This window comes from Alternaria postmessia (genome assembly GCF_024291825.1).
Source record: "Alternaria postmessia strain BMP 2775 chromosome Unknown scaffold_1, whole genome shotgun sequence".
NCBI classification, from domain to species: Eukaryota; Fungi; Ascomycota; class Dothideomycetes; order Pleosporales; family Pleosporaceae; genus Alternaria; species Alternaria postmessia.
In genome coordinates this window covers 813414-835338 of record NW_026260074.1, presented here as the reverse complement: position 1 = coordinate 835338, position 21925 = coordinate 813414, and the positions used below count along the sequence as shown (strand labels likewise).

At 50.9% G+C, this 21925-nt stretch overlaps 9 protein-coding genes across 9 annotated transcripts; 6 read left to right on the top strand and 3 right to left on the bottom strand.

The window, feature by feature from the left end:
- Window positions 1-1242: 1242 nt before the first annotated feature.
- J4E82_000296 (uncharacterized protein) lies at window positions 1243-1992 on the top strand (the record flags this gene model as incomplete). Its single annotated transcript, XM_051726617.1, has 1 exon — window positions 1243-1992. One exon carries the CDS (start codon window positions 1243-1245, stop codon window positions 1990-1992), a length of 750 nt encoding a protein of 249 aa, XP_051593799.1.
- A 1917-nt stretch (window positions 1993-3909) lies between these two features.
- On the top strand, window positions 3910-7019 carry J4E82_000295 (uncharacterized protein; the record flags this gene model as incomplete). The annotated part of the gene is made up of 5 exons (XM_051726616.1): window positions 3910-4004; window positions 4049-5280; window positions 5330-5695; window positions 5757-5977; window positions 6033-7019. 5 exons carry the CDS (start codon window positions 3910-3912, stop codon window positions 7017-7019), a joined length of 2901 nt encoding a protein of 966 aa, XP_051593798.1.
- A 413-nt stretch (window positions 7020-7432) lies between these two features.
- On the bottom strand, window positions 7433-9125 carry J4E82_000294 (uncharacterized protein; the record flags this gene model as incomplete). Its single annotated transcript, XM_051726615.1, has 2 exons — window positions 7433-8254; window positions 8304-9125. The coding sequence occupies 2 exons, from the start codon at window positions 9123-9125 to the stop codon at window positions 7433-7435; spliced, it is 1644 nt and encodes a 547-aa protein (XP_051593797.1).
- Window positions 9126-9730: 605 nt separating this feature from the next.
- Window positions 9731-11883, top strand: J4E82_000293 (uncharacterized protein; the record flags this gene model as incomplete). Its single annotated transcript, XM_051726614.1, has 2 exons — window positions 9731-10102; window positions 10150-11883. The coding sequence occupies 2 exons, from the start codon at window positions 9731-9733 to the stop codon at window positions 11881-11883; spliced, it is 2106 nt and encodes a 701-aa protein (XP_051593796.1).
- A 292-nt stretch (window positions 11884-12175) lies between these two features.
- Window positions 12176-13723, bottom strand: J4E82_000292 (uncharacterized protein; the record flags this gene model as incomplete). The annotated part of the gene is made up of 3 exons (XM_051726613.1): window positions 12176-12504; window positions 12554-13402; window positions 13453-13723. The coding sequence occupies 3 exons, from the start codon at window positions 13721-13723 to the stop codon at window positions 12176-12178; spliced, it is 1449 nt and encodes a 482-aa protein (XP_051593795.1).
- Window positions 13724-14442: 719 nt separating this feature from the next.
- J4E82_000291 (uncharacterized protein) lies at window positions 14443-15063 on the top strand (the record flags this gene model as incomplete). The annotated part of the gene is made up of 2 exons (XM_051726612.1): window positions 14443-14881; window positions 14936-15063. 2 exons carry the CDS (start codon window positions 14443-14445, stop codon window positions 15061-15063), a joined length of 567 nt encoding a protein of 188 aa, XP_051593794.1.
- Window positions 15064-15317: 254 nt separating this feature from the next.
- J4E82_000290 (uncharacterized protein) lies at window positions 15318-17115 on the bottom strand (the record flags this gene model as incomplete). Its single annotated transcript, XM_051726611.1, has 2 exons — window positions 15318-16873; window positions 16923-17115. 2 exons carry the CDS (start codon window positions 17113-17115, stop codon window positions 15318-15320), a joined length of 1749 nt encoding a protein of 582 aa, XP_051593793.1.
- A 580-nt stretch (window positions 17116-17695) lies between these two features.
- ANB1 (translation initiation factor eIF5A) lies at window positions 17696-18417 on the top strand (the record flags this gene model as incomplete). Its single annotated transcript, XM_051726610.1, has 4 exons — window positions 17696-17716; window positions 17850-18116; window positions 18168-18300; window positions 18353-18417. The coding sequence occupies 4 exons, from the start codon at window positions 17696-17698 to the stop codon at window positions 18415-18417; spliced, it is 486 nt and encodes a 161-aa protein (XP_051593792.1).
- Window positions 18418-18919: 502 nt separating this feature from the next.
- J4E82_000288 (uncharacterized protein) lies at window positions 18920-20524 on the top strand (the record flags this gene model as incomplete). Its single annotated transcript, XM_051726609.1, has 1 exon — window positions 18920-20524. The coding sequence occupies one exon, from the start codon at window positions 18920-18922 to the stop codon at window positions 20522-20524; it is 1605 nt and encodes a 534-aa protein (XP_051593791.1).
- Between the last annotated feature and the right edge of the window lie 1401 nt (window positions 20525-21925).

The following is a 21925-nucleotide window of genomic DNA, read 5'->3' as shown; positions in this document are numbered from 1 at the left end:
CTTACTAACCATACGTCTAAGACAAAACTTACCTACCATTGTCAATTTACTGTGCAGCCGTCGCATCGCTTTGTCCACGCTCACTTCCCCTTGTCTGGGCTTATCACGGGATTACCATCACTCTAACTACTCAACAGTCAATGTCAGATCAACCATCATGAGTACGCTAGACAAGCCAGGTTTCAATCGCAGCCTAATCGTATAAATTCTCATTACTGTAATAGCAGTACTAATGGTGCTCGTCATCGCCTTTGTAAGCGGAACAGCCTGTGGAGGCTGAGTTGGGCATTTCATAGTAACGGCTTTGTTTCTTGATGCATTCTGCAAACAAAGGTAATTACTCGACTAACTACAGCAGTCGTCTCGCCTTGAACATGATACCGTTCAGTTATCTAGCTCGACGTCACCTCTAGAAATTCGAATTTTGCTTGAAACCATCATAATGTCAGCACCAAAACTCACATCAGGCGCAAACAAGACCACCTCGTTTGACACAGATATTGGATCCCTGCCTTCAACATCCGACGACTTCCAACCTCGAGTTATATCCGAACGAACATTCATTATCGTCACTTCCGTGCTAGCTGCCACACTCATCTTGACCATCCTTATTGGATGCGTACACTTCATTCGCCGACGACGCCGGCGGCAACATGGCAAGAATCGCGAACAACAAGATATTGAACAAAGTCTACAACGAGCTCGGAGGCCAATACTCACCATAGATACTGATCTATCACACGCAAAAGATTTGACTAGGCCTGCAATCAGAGCCACCTTACCGTATTTGCCCGGGTACAGTGAGGTACCATCTGCGCCGTTGGTTCAGGTCAGGACTGCTCCTCCAAGCATCTACAGCTCTGGAATGAGTGCTTTCGGCCCAGTAAGATTCCATAGCGCTAGCAGAAATTCTTTAAACTCACATCTGCCTGGTGTCTCTGGCAGGAATACGATAATGCCTGTGCATCAGGGCACTACATTCCAAGAGATGAACTTCAGAGAGTGCACGCAGACCCATAACCCGTATGATATGGGACTCGACCGCTACACGTAGATCAGTGGGATTATTCTACAAGTCGGCTGCTGATAGCACTTTGCGTGCTCACTTCCCTTGATTCCCTACACATTGTTGTTGTTCCTAACCTCGACTACAACTTATCTTCAAATTCTCCCCCGGACTATCAATACTTTTACGACAGCTGAATTCGTAGACCCAGCTCTTCTCAAAAACAATATTTACATATGACGTTAACTTATCCGGATATTGTGGCTACTGTGTCGGGCGCACTGCTATTAGTCATCGGTTTAATCTGGTACTTCGTCCGCCCAGTCAGCCGATTCACCTTTTCACGTCGGAGATGTCCATTGGCTATACGAGACGAAGAGAATCAACTATTTTTCACATCCAGTAATCGCCTCTCCAGTATCAGTACTTTCGAAACTATTGGTAATCTCACAATCTCTCAAGATCGCCGCCCTCTTCCCTCAGCACTAGACATCATCAATCATGTAGGGATGGCTATTGGTCTACCAGCAAGCGCAAAGCCAGTGAGATTGAAAGACGTTCCAAGGGTATCCTTACATCTACCGCCTGTGACGCCTATGACCCCGACAACAAAAGTCAACATCGTTATGATGGAAGCTGAAGCCAAAGCTGGATCCCTCCACACCAACAGCGATGCTATGCTCAACACAGCTACCTCGGGTCGAGCATATTTTGTACATCTTGGAACTGCTCCTCAAGCACGGAACATCGAGAACCAAGCTGATGTTACTTCGCGACGTGGGGAACCTACTATTGCCATGAAAAATCATAACTTCGACCTTGGTCTGGAGACCTGTTTGGATGAGCCCTTGGGGGAAATCCAGGATGTCTTTGTCATTGGTCATGATGACGATAATGAGCCTGAACAAGTTAATCTTGCTGATTACAAGATGGCTTATGGCTTTGGATCAGGTAGATCTATGGCAGCGCTCTATCATGCGGTGTAAGTTAGAATATACAAGCGTAACATCACAACACTAGGAGCTTTTGCAATGATTCGCTGCCTATTTATTTGACGTTTTTTATGTCGTTGAGAGGTATTTTGAACAATCCTCGCAGGAAATGTCTGTATTGTCACAACCTCTTTCTTGGCCCGTGGCGTGTGCCTGTTTCTCGCTACCTCTTTGATGAATTGTGTGACATTAAAGAAGACGCCATGAGCGCTCGGCAAGTGTTCCAGCCCACCCAGACATAACTTCCAGTCGCGAATATCTGGTCTAGTTATCCGCCTCAGTGAAAACAAGATGCGAGCTGCTGGAGGCAAAGCCCTCCAAAAACAGGGCTGGGATACGGAGAGATGCTTGGCGATAGATCTGGGCCATGCTGGTTCGGGGAAAAACTGGTGCGCTTAGTCAGCCAGTGCTCGACGCGTTGACGCGTTGACGCGTCTATCTCTCCAGCCACCACTTGTTCTTTTTATTTCTCCATGGCCCTCTTTCGATTACTATCTGCTCCAACGCGGTCATGGTGATCCCCTCCGTGCACTTGGACCCGCACTCGATAAGACTTGGTCTGCATACAAATCTCACTTGGCGTGCGTAACAGAGAATTGTTCAGCACTGCGGCTTCATACCAGCTGTCCCTGTGCTTGTCATAGAGAGTGCGGAGTCGGTACGCGTGCCATGAATTCAAATTCAATACCTGATGATGCTTTACGTATCCTTATCGATGAGCGCACAATTAGCGTTGGAGCCTCGAAAGGTATCCTGGCTCCAGCCCGCAGTTTTCGGATGCATGCGCTTCTGGATCCCGATAACCGCCACTCCCGTTTTTCAGGCACTGTTCGCATTTGTACTTTGGAGAGCCATGTACAATTTGTTGTCACAGCTTTGGCATTGTTCAATATCACTGGCTGGTGTCTCCAAAGATCATGTTTCAAGATCGTCGCATCACCGGAAGGCCCGTCGCGGGATGATCACATCTGCTAGGACAACCCGGGAGACAGGTGAGGCTCCTCTACGAAGCTGTTTTACCGTTCCTTCAGCACCCTGTGAACCTTGGAGACATGGTCATAGCTGTGATTGGGTTGTTCGACCATGATGGTTCATAATTGACACCTACTTAGAATATTATCGTCCCTAGTATGTCTCCAGCGTTCACCGAAATCGTATTCCCGTCCGCCTCAGCCAGTCTTTGCAGAACATTGTAATGCAGAAAAGAGGCTCCGACACAGAATGCGCGTTCCTGACATGCCGCACGCGCGACATGGAGCTGGCGTGTTTCTAGCGTTTCTAGTTCCACGTCTAGGATGTTTCGAAAACGCCTTCCTGGACAGCATTACCATGTCGGCCGTGCTCGACATATAGCATCGTTGTGGCTCTTGGCTGATGGCCTACTTCTGTTCTTTCAAGTGAGCGTTGTGGCAGGCCACCGCCATTGACACTTTCGCGCTTTGGTTCCTTTTTGTACATGTCGTTGAGATACCCCACTACTATCTTGTAATAATGTTTTCGTTTGCTTCTGGAAGGCCGGTCTGACACCTGCTAGCATGTTTTGCGACACTCTTTATGCTTTATTCGTCGGCCGCCTTCTGGTTCAGCACGCAGATAACGATCGCGAGCGAGCGATATCCAGACAGTCTCACGGCGATCTTCACGCCTCAAACTATCGATGCGCTCAACCAAGACGTACGCTTACATGACGCACTGCTGTCGCTCACGGACGCTATTGCATACTCGTCCAGTGATATCGGTAGACGATTTCGCTTGGAAAGTCTGAAAAGTTTCGGGTCCAATCTAACGGACGGAGTCAACAACCTTCGCAATAAGCATCGGCTAGAGTTAAAAAGGCGGGATCTGAAAGATGACCTAAGCGGGGCCTTCCAAGATTTGACAGGTGGTGCTGTTAGCATAGGCGGGTTGAATATGACAGGTGGGCTGACGGGTGTACTGGGCAGTCTAGGAGACTTGATGGTTGGCTCACTTGGAACGCCTGCTTTGTTTCTGGGTATCGGTCTAGGGTACGTATGCGTCCAGATCATTGAGTAAGACTGACCATCTACAGCATGGGTACAACGACTGCTCTCAATCTGACCAACATAGACGAAGCCAACGCGATAGCTTCGAACATTGCAACCGCATACAACGCTTCAGCAACAGGTGCGAACCTTGCTGCTCAACAACTCGGCAGCGGGCTATCTAGACAGATTACTCCCTCGTTCGGCAGCAACAACATCTCTCTTGGTCCTGCGGCTTTTGCGCTAGCATCTGGTATCGGAAATGCAACTGCAGTGGGCTTTGGATTGACACAGCAACGATTTACGCCATCGACAGACTCGAGCATTGAGGGCGTAGCTGGAAATCTCGGTCTTGGAGTTGCTATGCCCATCATATCCAACCTTGATCTTCAAGCCATGGTTAGGAGCTTGAGGAATAGCTCTAGTTTCTCCATGCTGACACAAAAGCTTCCTGAGCTTGCTGCTGCTGCTGGGCTAGGTATAGGAGAGGGCGCAAGGAACGGCCTGGAGTTAACCGCGTCGAAGTCGCCAGCGCCCGAAAACCGGAAGCGACAATTAGAGAATACTGTCATGGAAACGACGGACTTTCCTAGAACTGTGCAAGCTTTCGCCAGAGGCCTCAGTCAATCGTTCATCCAAGACAGCAACTTTTCAACCTTCAGCGTTGGAACTATCACGGTTTTTCCTAACCAAACCGAGCTTCAGGGCATGCTGCGGCCTATAGCAGCAGGAGCTGGTGCAGGTATAGGCATGGGGGTCGCCATCGGGTTGAACTTCAAGCCTGCAGACTCGAAACCGATACTGGGTGGTAACATCACTGGGGATGATGAGCAGACAGCTTTGACCGCAGAAAGTTTCACGCAAAACATCTTCTCTAACCTCCTTACAAATAGCTCGGCTATTCAGCAAGCCAAACAGTTCATAGCGAGCAATCCGCCTCAGGCGTTCCAGAACATAGATGGCGCCAAGGCGGCGGAAGGCTTCGCTAGAGGTACCATTGAAGGAGTTGTAAGCGCGATGTACTCTGTCGGAGGAGTGAAGAACTTGATAAGTGGCAATGTCCCGAAAACCGCATACGACGAAGTGCCAGTCCTGGCGCCGACACAGTTCAACGACAGTGTAAATGGCTCGGCTGTGGGCTTTGCACGAGGTCTTACTGGCAAGGCGACGATCCTGATTGCTGAGATTGCCAGAAATCTCACGCAAGGCATGCCGAAATCCGAGACACGTTCATCACGTACAAGAAGTATCGAAGAAGCACATGAGGATCTCAGTGTAGGTAAGATATTGCCATCCAATGCCTTGTTACGCACTCTGATACGTTGCAGTGACATACAGCCCACTTTCCGTCCGCCAGGCCGAAGCGCAAGCTAAATTCCCTATTGCTATCGACGCAGAGACAGCACAGATGGGCGCTCAGAAAGTGATCGAGACCTTCACATGCTCAGGAATTGGTGGTATTGCAGCAGCAGCTTTGGGTGCTATGACTGCGGCCAAAGCGAATGCTAGTATGATGAGTATGGCAATGGGCCAAGCTGGTCCACCTCTCGACTCGACGGTTCTGCAAGCCTTACCTCGAGGTCCTATCGTCCTTTCATCGGAGGGAAATATGTTCGAGATTGTCATTGAGAGTCAAAGTCTCAAGATAAATGAGTTAGCGCTCATTCCCTTTGCAGTCATCACAGGACTACACGGTAAGCTATGGGACAATTTTCATGTGTCATCTCGAACTTTGCAACTAACCTATGCGTATAGTACTATTTGCTGGTCTCGCTTTCCTTACATTCCTTCCACTATACCTTGTCTTGGGAGTAGTCTGGCGATTCTCGGTCCTCACCGGCTACCCAGTGGACGAAGCTAAGAACAGGAAATGGCGCATGGGGTTCTTGATCACGTTCGCTGTCCTGGGCGTGGTTGGTATTATCCTTGGTATTGCTGGTATGGGAAGTGCAAGTCATTTCCGAGATACACATGGGGTAAGCTCCTTGTACTGATATACTTTGAGAGATCTGAACTCATCCTTACCTACAGATCATGGGTCTCGTCTGCCTCATCTTCATCTTCCCGGCAGTTGGCTTTACCGTCGTTCGCTTACGAACCGAGCTCCCGCACCCTGACCCTTCGACATTCGCCGGCGTAAAAGGTCCTATAGCGCTTGCCAAGACGCCACAACGCATCTACCTCATTAGCGGTATCAGTACCCAACTCTTATTAGGCCTTGGCCAGTTCACCTTCTTGCAAGGCTTTTCTACGCTGCGCGCAATATCACTTTGCATCGTCGACGCGGTTCTCACCTCCACAAGTGTTGCTGGTCTTGTGAGCTTCGTTCTGATGATACAGATCAGTGCTACAGCGTTAGTTGGCATCAGAGCATGGCTAGAACAGCATATCGCCAAGAAAGAAGCATCAGGTATCAAACCAATGACCGCTACTGGTTTTGGAAGTCATGGACGGAGCGACACAATAGCCACATTTGGTTTCGATCGGAAAGATCCACCACCCGCTCTCAACTTCAAATCCAATAAATCGAAGCTTCCACAGAGAAAGACGGATGAACTCAAGGGCTCTGAAGATAATGGCATCAGCACACCGTTCAACTTCCGGAAAGAAGGTAGCATGACTGAGATGGATACACGAGAAGACCCTTTCCTGTCACCAGAAGAGCGACTCAACTACCAAGAGCGAGGTATCTATAACCCCAAGACCGGAGGCTACACCTATCCGGCCCAGGGCATGAACAACGATGACTTCTACAATATGTCAGCGACTTATGGAGAACGCCGCCCATCATCAGGCGTATTTGATCCCTTGCGATCTCCTCGTCCCCCAATCGCAGCAGACAACGGGCCAAGAATGACGGGTGTTACAGTACAGGATCTATGGCCTCCGCCAATGCCGGAAGCGTCGAGAATGTACATGACCTCGAAGACTCAAACGACTGTCAGTAGTAGGTACAGCAGGCCGATAGATGGGAATGTGCCGGTAAGGGATAGCTTCATGGGTTTTGGGAACCGGTAAATAGAACGCAGAACTTCTGAAGCAATACAGAGTCGTACATAAACCTTGAAGTATGATAGAGAAACACGAATGAATGCTGTACATATATACACTGAGATGTGCGTGGGGGTGAGCTCAAGTATGAAACTTCATGCTGACGTTCGTTGATCGTACTAGCGGTCAATTCGAGATGCCACTGTAGACCGATACGGGGCATCTAGAGTATACAATCTTAATATTCCCGAACCCTCAGTTCTGTTCGTCGAAAACATTCTTTGTATTATCCAGATCTTCACAGGAGTTAAGAGCGATTATGTACAATAGCTATTACTGCGGAAGCGTCCTTTTGCACTAGCTACATGGGCGCAAAAGGAGCACATAATATGCTGGAGTGTAGCAAGAACTCTGTAGCAATGAATTGTCGTAACATGGCTCTATGCATCCAAGATCTTGAGCATCTCTTCAACGCTCTGGAACTTCTCTCTCTCCTTGCCTTTACTTTTGCCTCTGGCTCGTTCAGCATGGTCGATTTTCTTCCAATCCGACCAAGCTAGCGGTCTCACGCTTGTCACGATATCCTTGATACCATCCCAGCCAAGACCTGTGCTTCTGTTGTCGCCACTGGTGTCATTCAAGAACGGTACGTTGGCCTCCCAATCTTGCGCAATGATGTCTGCAGACGAAAAGGCGTCTTGCATAGTACTGGCGATGACACCAGTAGGTCCACGCTTTACCCAGCCTGCACAGTATAGCCCATGGACATGGCCAGCTGTCAGATTGCCGGGCCCTGCGGATGGCGTGATGACACGGCCGTGCATGTCATTGGGTATTATTCCAAGTTTGTCGTCGAAGGGTACGCCAATGTCAGAAAGACCAGGCAGGCCGGTTGATTTGTAACCCACGGATCTGAATGCTAGCGACGCTTCCATGGATGTCTCTTCATTTGTAGGTGTGACGCGGGCACGTTGGTCGAAGGGGTCGGCGTCGGGGACGAACCGTTGCTTCGTAAAGGCGATGGATGAGAGTTGGCCAGCGTCTGCGTGCATGGACTTGGGTGCTTGCATGAACTTGAGAGCCCATGATCGTGCAGTCTCTTCCTTGGTTGCCTTGCTACCCTTGAGTAGAACCTCCGCTATTCGTTTCTGTACGCGAGGCAGCTTCTTGATCTCGGATGGATACAAGGAGCGGTCGATGGGGTCGAAGGCGACGGAAGGGATATTCATCAGCTCGCGAGCTTCTTTGACAGTGAATGCAGCCTGACTTCAGGTAAGCGATATGTTCAAGTAGGATCATCGTGAGACGTACCTGGATTGGCCCACGCCGGCCAACCACCCTTACAGAGCGCACCCTGTTCCCTGAAAGAGTTTGTATAGCCTGCTCGGATATGTCGGTATGCCGTAAGCTATCGACAGGGCTCAGCAGTATACGCGCGACATCGAGCGCGACATTGCCCTGGCCTATGACGACTGCCTGCTCGCCAGCTTGGAGGTTGGGCTTCAGACTTGCAAACTGTGGCAGAGCATTGTACCATCCCACGAAAGACCTAGCCGAGTACACACCCGGCAGATCTTCACCAGGTATCCCCAGCTGTCTGTCCTCACTTGCGCCATAGGAGAAGAGTATCGCGTCGTAGTGGGGTTTCATTTTGGCCAATTCGATATCATATCCCACCCTGACATTGCCGATGTAGTTGAATCGCGGCGATTGCGCTACCTCTTCGAACGTGTCCTGGCAGTTCTTGACCTCGGGGTGGTCGGGTGCGACGCCATAGCGGACGAGTCCATAAGGTACCGGAAGTTGCTCGTACATGTCAACCACGGCATCTTGGTTCTTGCTCATGAGTCGGTACGCCGTGTAGAAGCCTGCAGGTCCAGAGCCAATGATGGCGACGCGGAGGCGCCCCCGAACAGTCGCGGCTGTGCTGAATGCATTGCGAAGTGGTTGTCGTGATAAGGATGCGATGTTGAACGGAAACGTGCCTGATGGTCCTTGTCGAATCGTGCTGATCCCTCTCAAATGCCCGGCAGTACCATGGTAGTGTCTTATCTGAGCCGACGCGCTTGCTATACGTTGAGTGCAGCTAGCGCAGACATACGGCGTCTTCTGTAGGCGCAGGCTGAGGTGCATGTTGTGAAGGTCCTTGCATTTGATAGCGGCAATCGCCGCCCGAGCATTCTCGAGATGACTAAGGTCCCGACGCTTGAAGCCTCTGGACTCCAACCACACCATGTACACGCACGACCATCGCATCCGCCTCGAAACCATAAGCAGGAGGCGCACGCGTCTGGCTAACCTCTCTCGTTCTACTCGGATGGCGTTTGCGACAATATCCGGCCTGGTTATCCGCCCAACGTGCCGTTGATGCGCCCAAGCTGGACGAACAAAGTAAAACTAACCACAATTCCCTGCTGCAACTCATCGGGCCCCCACATGTTCCTGGCTAATTCAAGTTTCAGCCGCTCGTGGCCATCACTAGTCAATGCACATGTCCGTCCCAGCCGTGCATCCTCACGTCATGAGGCGTTCTGGATTTGCATTGGTCAATATTGATTGTTGTCATGACAACCCGGTATTTACATACATATCTCCCCAGGTCCCCGCGTGGGCCCATGTCATCCATCAACTAGCATCTGCATTCCTTTGCTATAAGCGAGAAGATATCTCTCACCTTCTGTCCAGACGGTCGTGTGCAGTAGAACTTCCTTCTTTACTTCTCGCTCTCCATCGCAACTATGGCGGGCCGCTGGCAGCCCCACATGTATGCATCCTCAAGGGATTCCATGATTGACATCGACCCTACTCGGCCGACTTTCAACCCCAAGGCCATTACCATGGCCAGTCGCATGCCGCCTCCACCGCCCAAGAAGAAGCAGGAAGGCCCTTTGATCGACTTCAACAAACACCCGGACAGCTACCTCATTCTTCCCTACGGTAACACAAAGACGAAGCCAATGAGCCCCAAGACCAAGGTCTTCATCGACATTGCACGATGGATCCAGTTCGGTCTTAGGATACTGACTCTCCTTGGTGCTGTCGGAGTCTTGCTTTGCGGCATCTTCATCCGGGGCGCTCAGGCCACAGAAGGCTACATACTGAGGATACCGGTAAGCACGTTCTGATCAACGTGCAAATGGGTCGCTAACATGGACAGCCTGGTGTAGACCTCGTCGTTTCTCTATACGCCATATACCACCTAATCCGTAATCCCAAGACGCGACCAGCGGGTAGCTCAGCCAGCTACCACTTCTTTGCTCTTATCACCGACGCTGGCTTCATCCCGTTCTATGTCTTCACCATCCTCATGGCTCGCCGTAACTCCGATGAAACGGCTGCAACAATTGGGCGTTGGCGCACTATGTTTCCTACAGACAATGAGACGAACATAGTTCTGATGACAACATGGATCACAGCCATTGTCACTGGAGGTTTACATCTGATCTCAGCCGTCATTGACATGTACCTGGCTATCCTGTTCCGAAAGATCGCAAAGCTGCCACCGGACATGAACCCACTTGAGGACAACTTGACCTCGCGTAGGAGGACCAAGCACAAGCACAAGAATTCTTCCATCTCCGCCATCACACCTCTTACCTCGGATCAGGAAAAGCGATTCAGCGATCAGAGCACTATTTCTGGAGATCGCGATTCGAAAACTCCTTCGTACATCTACAGCGAAATCCCAAGCCCCAACAAAAGTCAAGTTGCTTTCATGCACACGCGAACAGACTCGGAGACCACATACTCCCCTCATACGCCTGCTTCGGCGCGCCAATCCAGGGAGCGTTTTTCCATGTACTCTCAGCCTCCATCCGCATACCAGTCCCGCAAAGAGCTCAACACTCGTGAAGACCTGCTTAGCCAGGATGAAGATAACCAGACACTGGCTCAACGCAAGTCTATGCTCTCTCAGCAAGCTAATATCAAGCGACACTCCCGAACCGACTCGTACATCAACAGCTCGTCGAAACAAGACTTCCACAGTCGTCCGGCCACCGCACGGTCTTTGAAACAAGAAGCGTCCGGCGATCTTTCTCTTCAGCGAAACTCCCAACAAAGCCTCAAGAATGACAATTGGTTCGTGCATCCTGATCAGGAAGACGAGTACGACGACAATCACCTATCTCCACCGCCCAAACAGTCAATGTTCTCGACGAATGGTAAAAATGGCTACAATACTATCTCACGTTATGAAGACGTCTCTGACATGGAGGACGAAGCCGAGGTACCCATGGTTCCCGAACCTCTGCGTATGAACCCTCTCAGCCAGAACCCGCCCTCTCCTCTACCCTCTCCCCCACCGGCCGACGCCTTCGAGGAGAACAACCAAAAGAGCACGCCCCCGCCAGCCGGTCTTCAGCGTACCTTGACCACGACATCAATCTCCACCGAAAAGACCTTCGATCGCTCGCATTCCCGTTCCGGTACACCGAAATCGCGCTACTACGGTAACCTCAAAGCTGCAACTGAAGGTGTCCGAAGTGCAAACTCGCCCTCAAACTCTCCGTCCAGCTCCCCAACAAAGGGGTCTTCTTTCCGCCAACAGCCAAACCAGTTCCCCAGCGCAACCAAGCAGTACGCTGTCAACACTCCTCCGCCTGTTCCGCAGCATAATTTGACCAACTCGCCATTTACTCTTCACAAGAAGAGTTACACGAGTATCAAGCGCACCGGAGAGGCGAACTACACTCCTGTCAAGGGACAGTCACCGCGAGTGATCAGCCGGTCTGGTGTAGATTACATCAACCCATACGAGTTTGACGACTCAGACCTGGGTATGCCAGGGCGGAGGAGGGATGTCAGTGGGAAGATTGCTGAAGAGGGACGCGGTGGTGCGTGGGGCGGAATGAAGCAAAGGACTGTCAGTGGTGTCGCGCAGGCTTATTAGGTTTCTGTTTTCTTACTAGGGGGCGTTGGACGGCATCTGAAAATTCTTTGGACCAAGGTATATAAATATGACTGGGTGTATGGTTATTGTCAAGGGTATCGGGTCGGGACTTGGGGCTTAGCATGAGTATGTAGCACGTTCTGGATGACTGGAAATGATGATATGGATTCTGTCTGCCACATTGGCTCAATCACCGTTGCCTCCATGAACTCCTGCAACCTATGTGACGGTTTTTGTATGCTGCAATGTAATGAAATTGAAAATCTTGTGGCATAAGACGTAACACGATTCCTCATGCCGTGCTATCGACGTCATATTCAACATCCGTTCTAATCACATACTTTGCGCCTTCAACAACTCCAGTGCCCTCATGAAGGATTGCGCCTTGGGCTTCGCCATGCGGGAATACTGCAACACTACCCATGATAGGTTTGACTGGGTAGGCGTTGATAACACCTTCCTTGACACTTGGAATGAAGAAAGTCGTTTCGCCACCCTTGAACTCATCGTTAAGGTAGATAAGGAACGTGAAGAGAGAGGATTGGCGAGCGTTGGCCGGTGATGCATCATACTGATAGGCATCAGTGACAGGGTCGATACCAGAAGGTGGCCATGCGCCGTCTATTGAAGTCAACGAATATACTCGAGTTGATTTCGATGAATCACCTACCAATATGCATGCGATATTCCGCACCAGGCACATATCTATACACTCTGAAGCGTCGGTTAATACCTCGCACTTTCTTGCCAGCCACGCTCTCCGGCACAAAGCCCTTCACTCTGTCCCAGAGCTTGTCATGGAAGGCTTGGTCGACGATCCAGTAGAAGTTGTGTGCTAGCACACTCGTATCTTCACCTTGAGGTCGCATCGGGGCATCTGGTATGAACTCTATAGTTTCTCCAGCCGCGATGATAGCGGAGCATTCTTCTGGAGAAAGCACGTCCTTGATCAGGCGAAGATTAGGCACAATTGGGTGCTTGAAACACTCTGTTTTGGGTCCTTTGCCAAGCAGCACAGCGTCGTCTTGGGAAGCGTACAAGATCGCGGGATGAAGATTCGGCGGTTTGCGCTGGAGTCCAGGTGTGGTTTCGATAATGCGAAAGCGGTTTTTAAGATCCGGGGAGCATGACTTGAAGATGCTCTTGTCCTCAACGCTTCGCCTTATCGGACGAGTAGGCTTGTTGGTACCTCGCAGATCCCAAGTGTCTTGTAATGAGATGCCTGATGCGATGTCTGTGCCATGAGCTGTCGAGTCCGTCGGACCCGTGACTCTTAGAATTGAATCCAACACTCCGACTAACTCGTCATTTTGCGCATTCTTACCAACCACTTCGTGACTAGGAACCTGCACATGAATCGAGAGCCCGGAAACAACGTCCAGAGTACGTACCCATCGACAAAGAGCGCCCAGCGTCGGAGTCTCTTGTCGAATCTTCATTTCCGCCAATAAGATCAGGGCTTCCGTGTATTTGGCGTCTGTGAGTGCACCTGATATGCGCGCAGTGAGGTTGCTGCCATCTACTCTCACACTTAGTTTTTGGTTCCGAAGCTCAAGAAATCAGACGTACCAGCCGAGTTCAGGCCAGTAGTACATGCTTGACGAAAATCGTATACGGCAGTCCTAAGGTCCTTGCACGCTTTTGACTTGATCAGGAGCGGATGCGCAGATAAAGTCTGTAGTGTCTCTATAGCGACCTCAATCTCTTCAGACGAGATTATAGAGTGTACGCTTGCTGGTTCGAGTGGATTCGCCTCTTGTGGTGGACTTGGGATGCCCGCTGTGGATTGCTTCTTCACGACCTGAGCTTGCGCATTTGCGCTGCGCTTCCGCTTGGCCATGCTCGGTGCTCAGAGTATTGGTTGTTCAATCAGAAACCGAACAAGGTATGCACCGAAGATGTGTAAGCTATTACTGTATCGGATGTGAGGTAGTCCGGCTTGTCCATATGTACGCGCCGAGGTCTGTGGTGGCGAGTGTAGAATTTCCGCGGTCCGTGCGCAGATATCCTGCAGTGCTAGTGCGGAAAGGCCCGCCCTCCAGTCTCACCACCTCAGGCTACATACAATTAAGTTACGCTTCATGTTATCTCGCCCAGGTCTCAAAGACACTATATTTCGATGTTCATGTCGTTTACTCGGTCCCAGACTTAACAGGTATTTACTCCGAGAGACACTATGTAGGCCTCCATTACCGGTTTACACCGCTATAGTACTAGGTAGGCTAAAGAGCTGAGCCCACTCGGGCATACCGCGGCGATATGCATTCTATGGGTCTGAGACGAGATCAACGGATCGGGTTTAACAACAAACAATGGGCCGGCATCCAATACGAGGATCGAGGGGTAAATAATATGCCGACGTGTAACGCGAGGAGCGAGTGTTGTAGGGCAAAGTCTACGGGTATATACAAATAGCTCGGGCGATCGCCCTTTCTTCTTTTTCTAGTATCCACCTCTACAAGTCTTTAAGCGTACTTCAACCGTTTACATACCCCTCCAAACTTTGCAACCCCTCCTACTCTTACACGTCTCCCACGTAATCTACAAACGTTAGCCAAGATGTCTACATACTCCTTCTACCAGGCCACCGTCCCTCAACTTCGCGGCACTGCCAAGAGCGCCGTCAGCTTCCTCACAGCAGCCAAAGATGAGCAGTCAAAGAACACCTCGCTGCCCTCTGACGCAGACGTACTGAACGCACAGATCGGTGACATGCTTCCCCTACGCATGCAACCCATTCTCGTCGCCAAGTTCTCTCTCGAAGGCATCGACCAGCACAAGCTCAGCTCGGCTTCTTCCCCGAGCATGGACCCTTCTTCCTTCTCGTCCATTGACGATCTCATCAACTTCTTCAAGCAGCTCATTGCTGTCTATGATGCTGTTGATGAGAAGGCTTTCAACGAGAGTGCCGACAAGGGCCTCGAAGTCAGTGTTGCTGGCAAGTCACTGAAGATGACTAGCACGGCTGATTTCTACAACAGCTTTGCTGTACCGAACGGTAAGTCGTGTTCCCGTGTTAGCTGCGCGTAGGCCGAATGCTGACATGGATCAGGTTACTTCCACCTGAACGCCATGTACATGCTGTTGAGAAGCAAGGGTTTCACTCTTGGCAAGGGAACCTACGTCAAACCTTTCTTCAGCGAGCAGGCTGCTAAGGACTGGGCGCCACTCATGGGTTAGAGGAGTGATTGTATACTATCATCTGCTTGTATATCATCTAGCGAGTGACGTAGCATGTTCTGAAGTCAGATCTGAACAGAGATGGAATAAAAGAAACACTCTAGATGAAAGTCCCAAACACATAGATTTGACCACGGGTAGAGCAGGTTGTACGCGTGTGGTTAACGTATGGAAGAGTCACATGAACTGGAAAGCGTTATTGAGAACCTTTGTTGGCCTGTAGTACAAGTCCCTGGATGATTCTCAAAACTAGCCTACTTGTCGAAAGCATCTCTCAGCTTTTCGAAGTGTACCCTCGTTTCTTCCCCAAGTTTTCCTTCAACATCTGCCAAGATCGTACATACCAAGCTATAGTTGTTGCACAAGAAACGTTCTCTCTTCCGTGCGTCGCTAGTACCCTTGCTCAGTTTCGTAAGATAGGCCTCGTACTCACTTCTCAGTCTACCCACAGATACGCTGACAGGTTCATCATCGCCTGCTTCCGACGAGAGGGCCAATATGCCTTGGAGTAGGTTTGCGAATTTCTGTGTGAGAGGTGTTGGCGCAGTAGAGGTTGCATTGGACGAGCTAGAGCCAAGCAACGCAGCCCCGGTTGACGGGCGGCCTGGCAGAGACGCTGTGACTTTCTGGAGCGACGTGCAGTGCATGTCCAGAACCTGCTGGAACCGTGGCCATAGCAGCATGTTTGTCGCGTTGATGTAACCTTCGACTGTTGGAACCTTCCTGCGTTGGAGTTCGAATGCAAAGTGCTGGTTTAGTCGTACGCAAAGCAGTATCCCAAGTGTATCCGTTGTTGCTTCCACAAGCGATTTTGTAACCGCTTGCCCAACTGCTAGCGTAGGCTCGAAGATTGAGTTGAAGGTCCGCGAGATTGCATGGAAATTTTGCGATGGAGCGAAGTATGTAGAAATGAAGGTATACTCGAAGCATGCATTGTCGATGAGTGCGAGGTTAAAGCTGCGGAAAGGCACCTCCAAATAGTGGGGTGATTTTTCATCTTCGGCGACATTGGCTGGTAAGGCATTGACGGAAGAGCTCTTCAGTGCATCGCGGCGTCGTCCGAGTGAGAAAGCGTCGTAGGCAACTGGTGCGTTTCGAGACTGACCGAGCAAAGTTCCAGTCCTTCTAGCGCTGGGATCTTCACCCAGTACGTCGTACCTATCCATGGCGTGTACCTTGATCTTCTCAAGCGCTGATCTGTATCGGCTGAAATGATTGAGATAGTACCAGCGCATGGTATATATGTATGCCTGTGCTATCTGTTGTGCAAGCTCTGCCTGATGTTTCGCCAGGAAAGAATACAAGTCTTTGTATTTCAGGAATGCTTGCTGCTGGATAATCTGCGCATTGATAGAAGGTGAGCGAATGGCCTTGATCTGAGCAACTATATAGTCTCGTATTCGTTCGACTGCGCGATTTATGAGATCGTCTAGCAGTGGTTTAACGTCCTTTATGGCTGCCAACTCTGGGTTCTCTTTGGCTTTATCGTTGACCGCCTTGGACCGCTTCTCGACCTCTGTAAGGGCGCGCACAAAACCCTCGTCGACCGGGCCTTCGGCGATCTTGCGCACGACGGCTGGTGATATACTGATGTCTTCCACCGCCGGTCCCAGAAGCTTCTCAACCACCTTACGGTTTTCCAGCTTGGTGTTCAAGGCAATAGATCGGTTCTGGAGTGATTCTATCTCGGCAGAAACGGCCTCGAGATCGGACTGAAAGTTGGTCAGGTTTGCCTCGACCGACTTGAGTACCTCGTCGCACGCCAATATAGATTTGTGCAGGTCCTCAAACTTGTCTTTGTCTTTGTCATCTGCAGACACAATGAGCAAAGACTTGCGACCCTGAACATGAACACGTACATTCTTCGACTGACTGCGTACTATATGTATGTACAGAAGTGGGTTGCTGTCGTTCTGCAGTCTTGACCGCTACGAAATCGTGCAAGCTCAATTCCCCAAATTCAATATCTTCCTCTACCTCGTCAGGCTTTCCAGATATACGCGCTACCTCTTCCCCATTCGTCGCAGACGAGTTGCGTGGTAGCCCTCCCATGATGGACTCTAACACGTGTATGGGATCTGGCACGTTGGGAGGGATGCCGCCTGTCTGCCGCCTACGAAGTCCTCCATTTGGCATACGCGCGGATAGAGGCAGGCTCGCAGTCGACGCATTGGGCGATATGAGGGGTGTCAGCGAAGACGATCGTGGATTGAGCCCCGGTCTGACAGGTTGCGCCGGAGCTGGGTAGCCCCTTCGAGGAGCTGGCGAGTGGGAATCGCGTCGCGGAGGCGGCATGCCGGCGGGTGTCGAGTACGACGAGAGCCTATCCAAGCCCCACATGATATCTACCAAGTCGTAGTCAGTCGCTTAAGAATCAGGTACTAGATGTTGGCGTCGTGGACGATGGCAGGGCACCTTGGATTCACATAAGGACGCCGGCGATTGTTTAATCCGCGAACTAGACAGGGATCCGCTAGCGCCACCTTCCCCTCCGCGCCTGCCCAATTTTGCCCACGCAAAAGACTTCTCTCTCCATCTCCCATTTAAGGACTCTGCCCACCCCACCGCTCTTCGACCAGCAGCCCGAACTCGAACTCTTCCTCACCGTCGCATCCGACTCTCATTCATCACCATGGCGGACAACGACGCGCAGGTACGTTTCCGCGGATACTAGCCCCGCATGTGCTCTTTACCCCACCCTTCGGAGCACTGTCGCCAGCTGCGACCAGGCGACTTCCACGTTCGCGCCTCTTCGTCACGCCCTGTACTGACTCTATCGTCTCTAGCATGAGCACACCTTCGACAGCGCCGATGCGGGTGCCTCTCTTACCTACCCCATGCAGTGTTCTGCCTTGAGGAAGAACGGTTTCGTCTGCATTAAGAACCGCCCTTGCAAGATTGTCGAGATGACCACCTCCAAGACCGGAAAGCACGGTCACGCCAAGGTCCATTTGGTCGCCATCGACATCTTCACCCAGAAGAAGTTGGAAGATCTCTGCCCTTCCACCCACAACATGGACGTTCCTAACGTCACCCGTCGCGAGTACCAGCTCGTAAGTGGCTCCAGTCGCCCATTGCCAAGTCTAGGCTAACACAAGATCCAGCTCGACGTTACTGACGACGGTTTCCTCTCCCTCATGTCCGACGACGGCTCCACCAAGGACGACGTCAAGGTCCCCGATGGCGAGGTTGGTGACAAGATCGACAAGATGTTCAACCAGGACGGCAAGGACACCAGTAAGTTCTAACCCGGAAAAAGCCTCCGTGCACCACACTGACATGCTACCAGACGTCATTATCCTTACTGCTATGGGTGAGGAGGCCTGCATCGACGCCAAGGAGGCTCCTAAATAAGCGCATCGTTCAATACGTAGACTGTTTAGCAGGAAGCAAGGCGCGGATTGCAGACAGATTACGAACGGAGCTACGACACTCTTTGCATATCGTGTGCAAAGTTGTAGCTCCGCGGCAAGCGTAGCATTCTCCCGTGCAATTAGCTTGCACTAGGCGACCAATGCACGAGGTTCTTCGGACGGTTTTGGGTTCCTTGCATTGCCATGTGTGGGAAACGTATTACGATTCATTTCCCTTCCTAGATATATCCTTTACGCTTCTGGCAATGAATAAAAGGTGATGACTTTACGGCAATTGTCGTCTTTCTCATTGGTAGAAAATTCGTGTGACTGGTTCCCGGATCCGCGCTAGTGGCTGGCGAACTTCTACTTGCAAAGCGATCTGTAAAGCCATTGTAACATGAACAACTCAGCGCACAACGGCATGCAGTCTGCTCAACTTCAACTCCTCATCATATCAACCTTGTCGCGATAGAATTGTCGACTACGCTCAAGCCTACTTCATGTCGACTAAAGGCCCCGTTTGTGGCGTCGAAAACTGCAGGTCTAGACGCTACGAGGAGGGCGAAGACGGTTACTTGTATTGTCAAAATGGCCACCAACAGGCGGGTCTAGTCCGCGGAGAAGACGATGATGATTACGTAGGAGCTGCCCGAACAGTCACGCGCAAAAAGAAAGAGACGGAAGAAGACGACAAATCGACTGGCAGGATTTACAAGGGTCCTCGAGCTTTTGACCTGTATTTGAAGTGTCTGCAACTGATTCTGCGACATCAGCTTTGGTATCTTGTAAAAGACCGAGGATTACCAATTGAACTTGAAGCCGTCACGCGCGATCTCTGGGCACTGCGTATCGCCCAACTTAGAGACAGGATTGCGAGTCATGACGAAGACTCGTCAGAATCCCAATCTCAGCAGCAGGTTTTCAGCACTCTGGAGAGCGAGGATGATGCTACAGACAATGAGAAAGGTCACCTCCGAGATGCAAAGGAAAAGAGAAATTTGAGGTTGTCGGCAGCACCCAATCTTAACGACTGTCTAGTTCTATGCTATCTTGGTATCATGACACTAAGGCTGCCATTTACGCCAGGCGACATCCATGCATGGGCTACCGATGGGCATTTGGCATATCGAAGGGCAATCAAGCTACTGCCACTCACCATGAGAGATCGGCTGCCACCTGCCTACCACGCTGTTCTTGATCCAAGCGCACCGCTCACTCACACACGATTTTACAAAACACTCGCAGACCTGCAAATTAGCTACAGTAAAGACCATGGTATAACCTGGCCGGCTCTCAACGTGCCGCTGTTGCTATTCCGCTATTTAAAAGAGCTCGCCTTACCACTTGAGCTGTACGATGCAACTAGACGTCTTGGCGACTTGCTGGGCTACGATTTTGCTCCCCACTACAGCGGTAAGAAACGTTTGGGTATACGGCATCTTGCCGAGGCGCAACTGGTGAGCTGCCTCATCATATGTATCAAAGTACTCTACCCACTTGATGATGAGAAGCGTTATCCAAAGTCATCATCGGAACCAACAGCAGCGGTGATGAGCTGGCAGGCGTGGTGCGAGCAGATGCAGGCCGCCGAGAAATCGAGGCGAGGAGACAACGGACGCTTTACAACCGAACAGTTGACAAAGCTACAGGAGAAGGACATGTTATCGATGGAACCCCAAGATATGGACCAGTATCTGGACTTCTACGCCAGTACATTTCTGGATAATGCTGAAATACAGCGCACCAGGGACATTGATGATTTTCGAAACGCGTTGTACGACATTTTCCCTATCGATAATGAGGCACAACATCCCCCACAGGAGCTATCCTGTGGGATTCCTCTAGGTCAGAGATTAGAGGTCGTGAAGGCAGTTCATGGCGCGATGAATACGATGCCAGTTGTAGCTGAGGACACCGGGGTACTTAGGGTAGGGCAGGCGTATCCAATCTGGAAGATGGAACAAAATTTACCAGACGCAGCGAAGACACTATACGAACAAGCTGCAAAGATAGCTGGCTTATCTGTGAATATGCTCACTTTGGCAGTGGTTTTCACAGAGGCAAGGGTTGAACAGTGGAAAAGGGCACAGAAGAGGCAAGCTTGATGAAGTGGCCGCGCGCCGCGTATGTAATACTAGTTTTTACTTCTACAAAATTCAAGATAAGAATGCAAGACATGATGAAAGTCTATGTTCCGCAAGAAATTGCAGATGTTCGTTGCTGTTATGAGTGTCAGTTCGGTTGGGGAAGGCGTCACACGCGAGGGGCATCGGGACCACGCTAACGCCGACCAGCCTAGTCGCACCGCACAGACACCCACACAGTGTGTGGAATTCGTCTTCCTTCGCCCTCGACTTCGATCCTGAGATCACGGAACACTCGCAACACCGCCAAAGATGCAGATCTTCGTGAAGACCCTGACGGGCAAGACCATCACGCTCGAAGGTATATCTCATACGCACAGAATGTATTAGAGCATGCACTAACTTGTTCGCAGTCGAGAGCAGTGACACCATCGGTACGCAAATCCCAGCGCCACACGACGGCAACGCAACGCACCGCACCGCATCGCTCGGCGCTTGCATGGCGACACCGAAGAAGGAGGATTTAGGCTGACAGTATGGGTAGACAACGTCAAGTCCAAGATCCAGGACAAGGAGGGCATTCCCCCGGACCAACAGCGCCTGATCTTCGCCGGAAAGCAACTCGAGGATGGCCGCACTCTGTCCGACTACAACATCCAGAAGGAGTCAACCCTCCACTTGGTCCTCCGTCTCCGTGGTGGTATCATTGAGCCTTCGCTGAAGGCGCTTGCCTCCAAGTACAACTGCGACAAGATGATCTGCCGCAAGTGCTACGCACGTCTGCCACCGAGGGCTGTCAACTGCGTACGTCATAACCACGACTCCATTCCTTGATCGAACAAGGAGAACGGACATGGCATCGGACCTTAACTAACAAGACCACAGCGCAAGAAGAAGTGCGGTCACACCAACCAGCTCCGCCCCAAGAAGAAGTTGAAGTAAACTACTCGCTTCTATCGGCGTCTGGCGAAGAGAGCAACGGGGTCGGTGGATACGAATTGCAACGATTGCATGCGATGGATATGAGGGCTAGGTCACTACTACTTCTTCCACGGCACATGGCATCAATGGAGTGCTTGTCTTGTCTCGCATTTGAGACTTTATGAAGGGAACCAGGCATGTAGAGTGAATCGATTCAAATTCAAAAACCACCAGCTTCGATTCTTCCTCCCCTGCTACAGCGTGATTTTGTAATGTTGTTCTACCTGATGGAGGCAGGTCACGTGAGATCGCGTCACGATCGCACCATGTATGACGTCACAAACCATACTGCACACAGTGCGGTCAGTGGTCCTCTAGGGACACTGCAAGGAAATTGCCATCGGAACCATTGTTGCTATTGATCAGTTTTGATTATTCCAGGCCACACGAAGCCTTGACGGAGTTATGAATGTCACGTTCGCATAGGGATCGTCACATCAA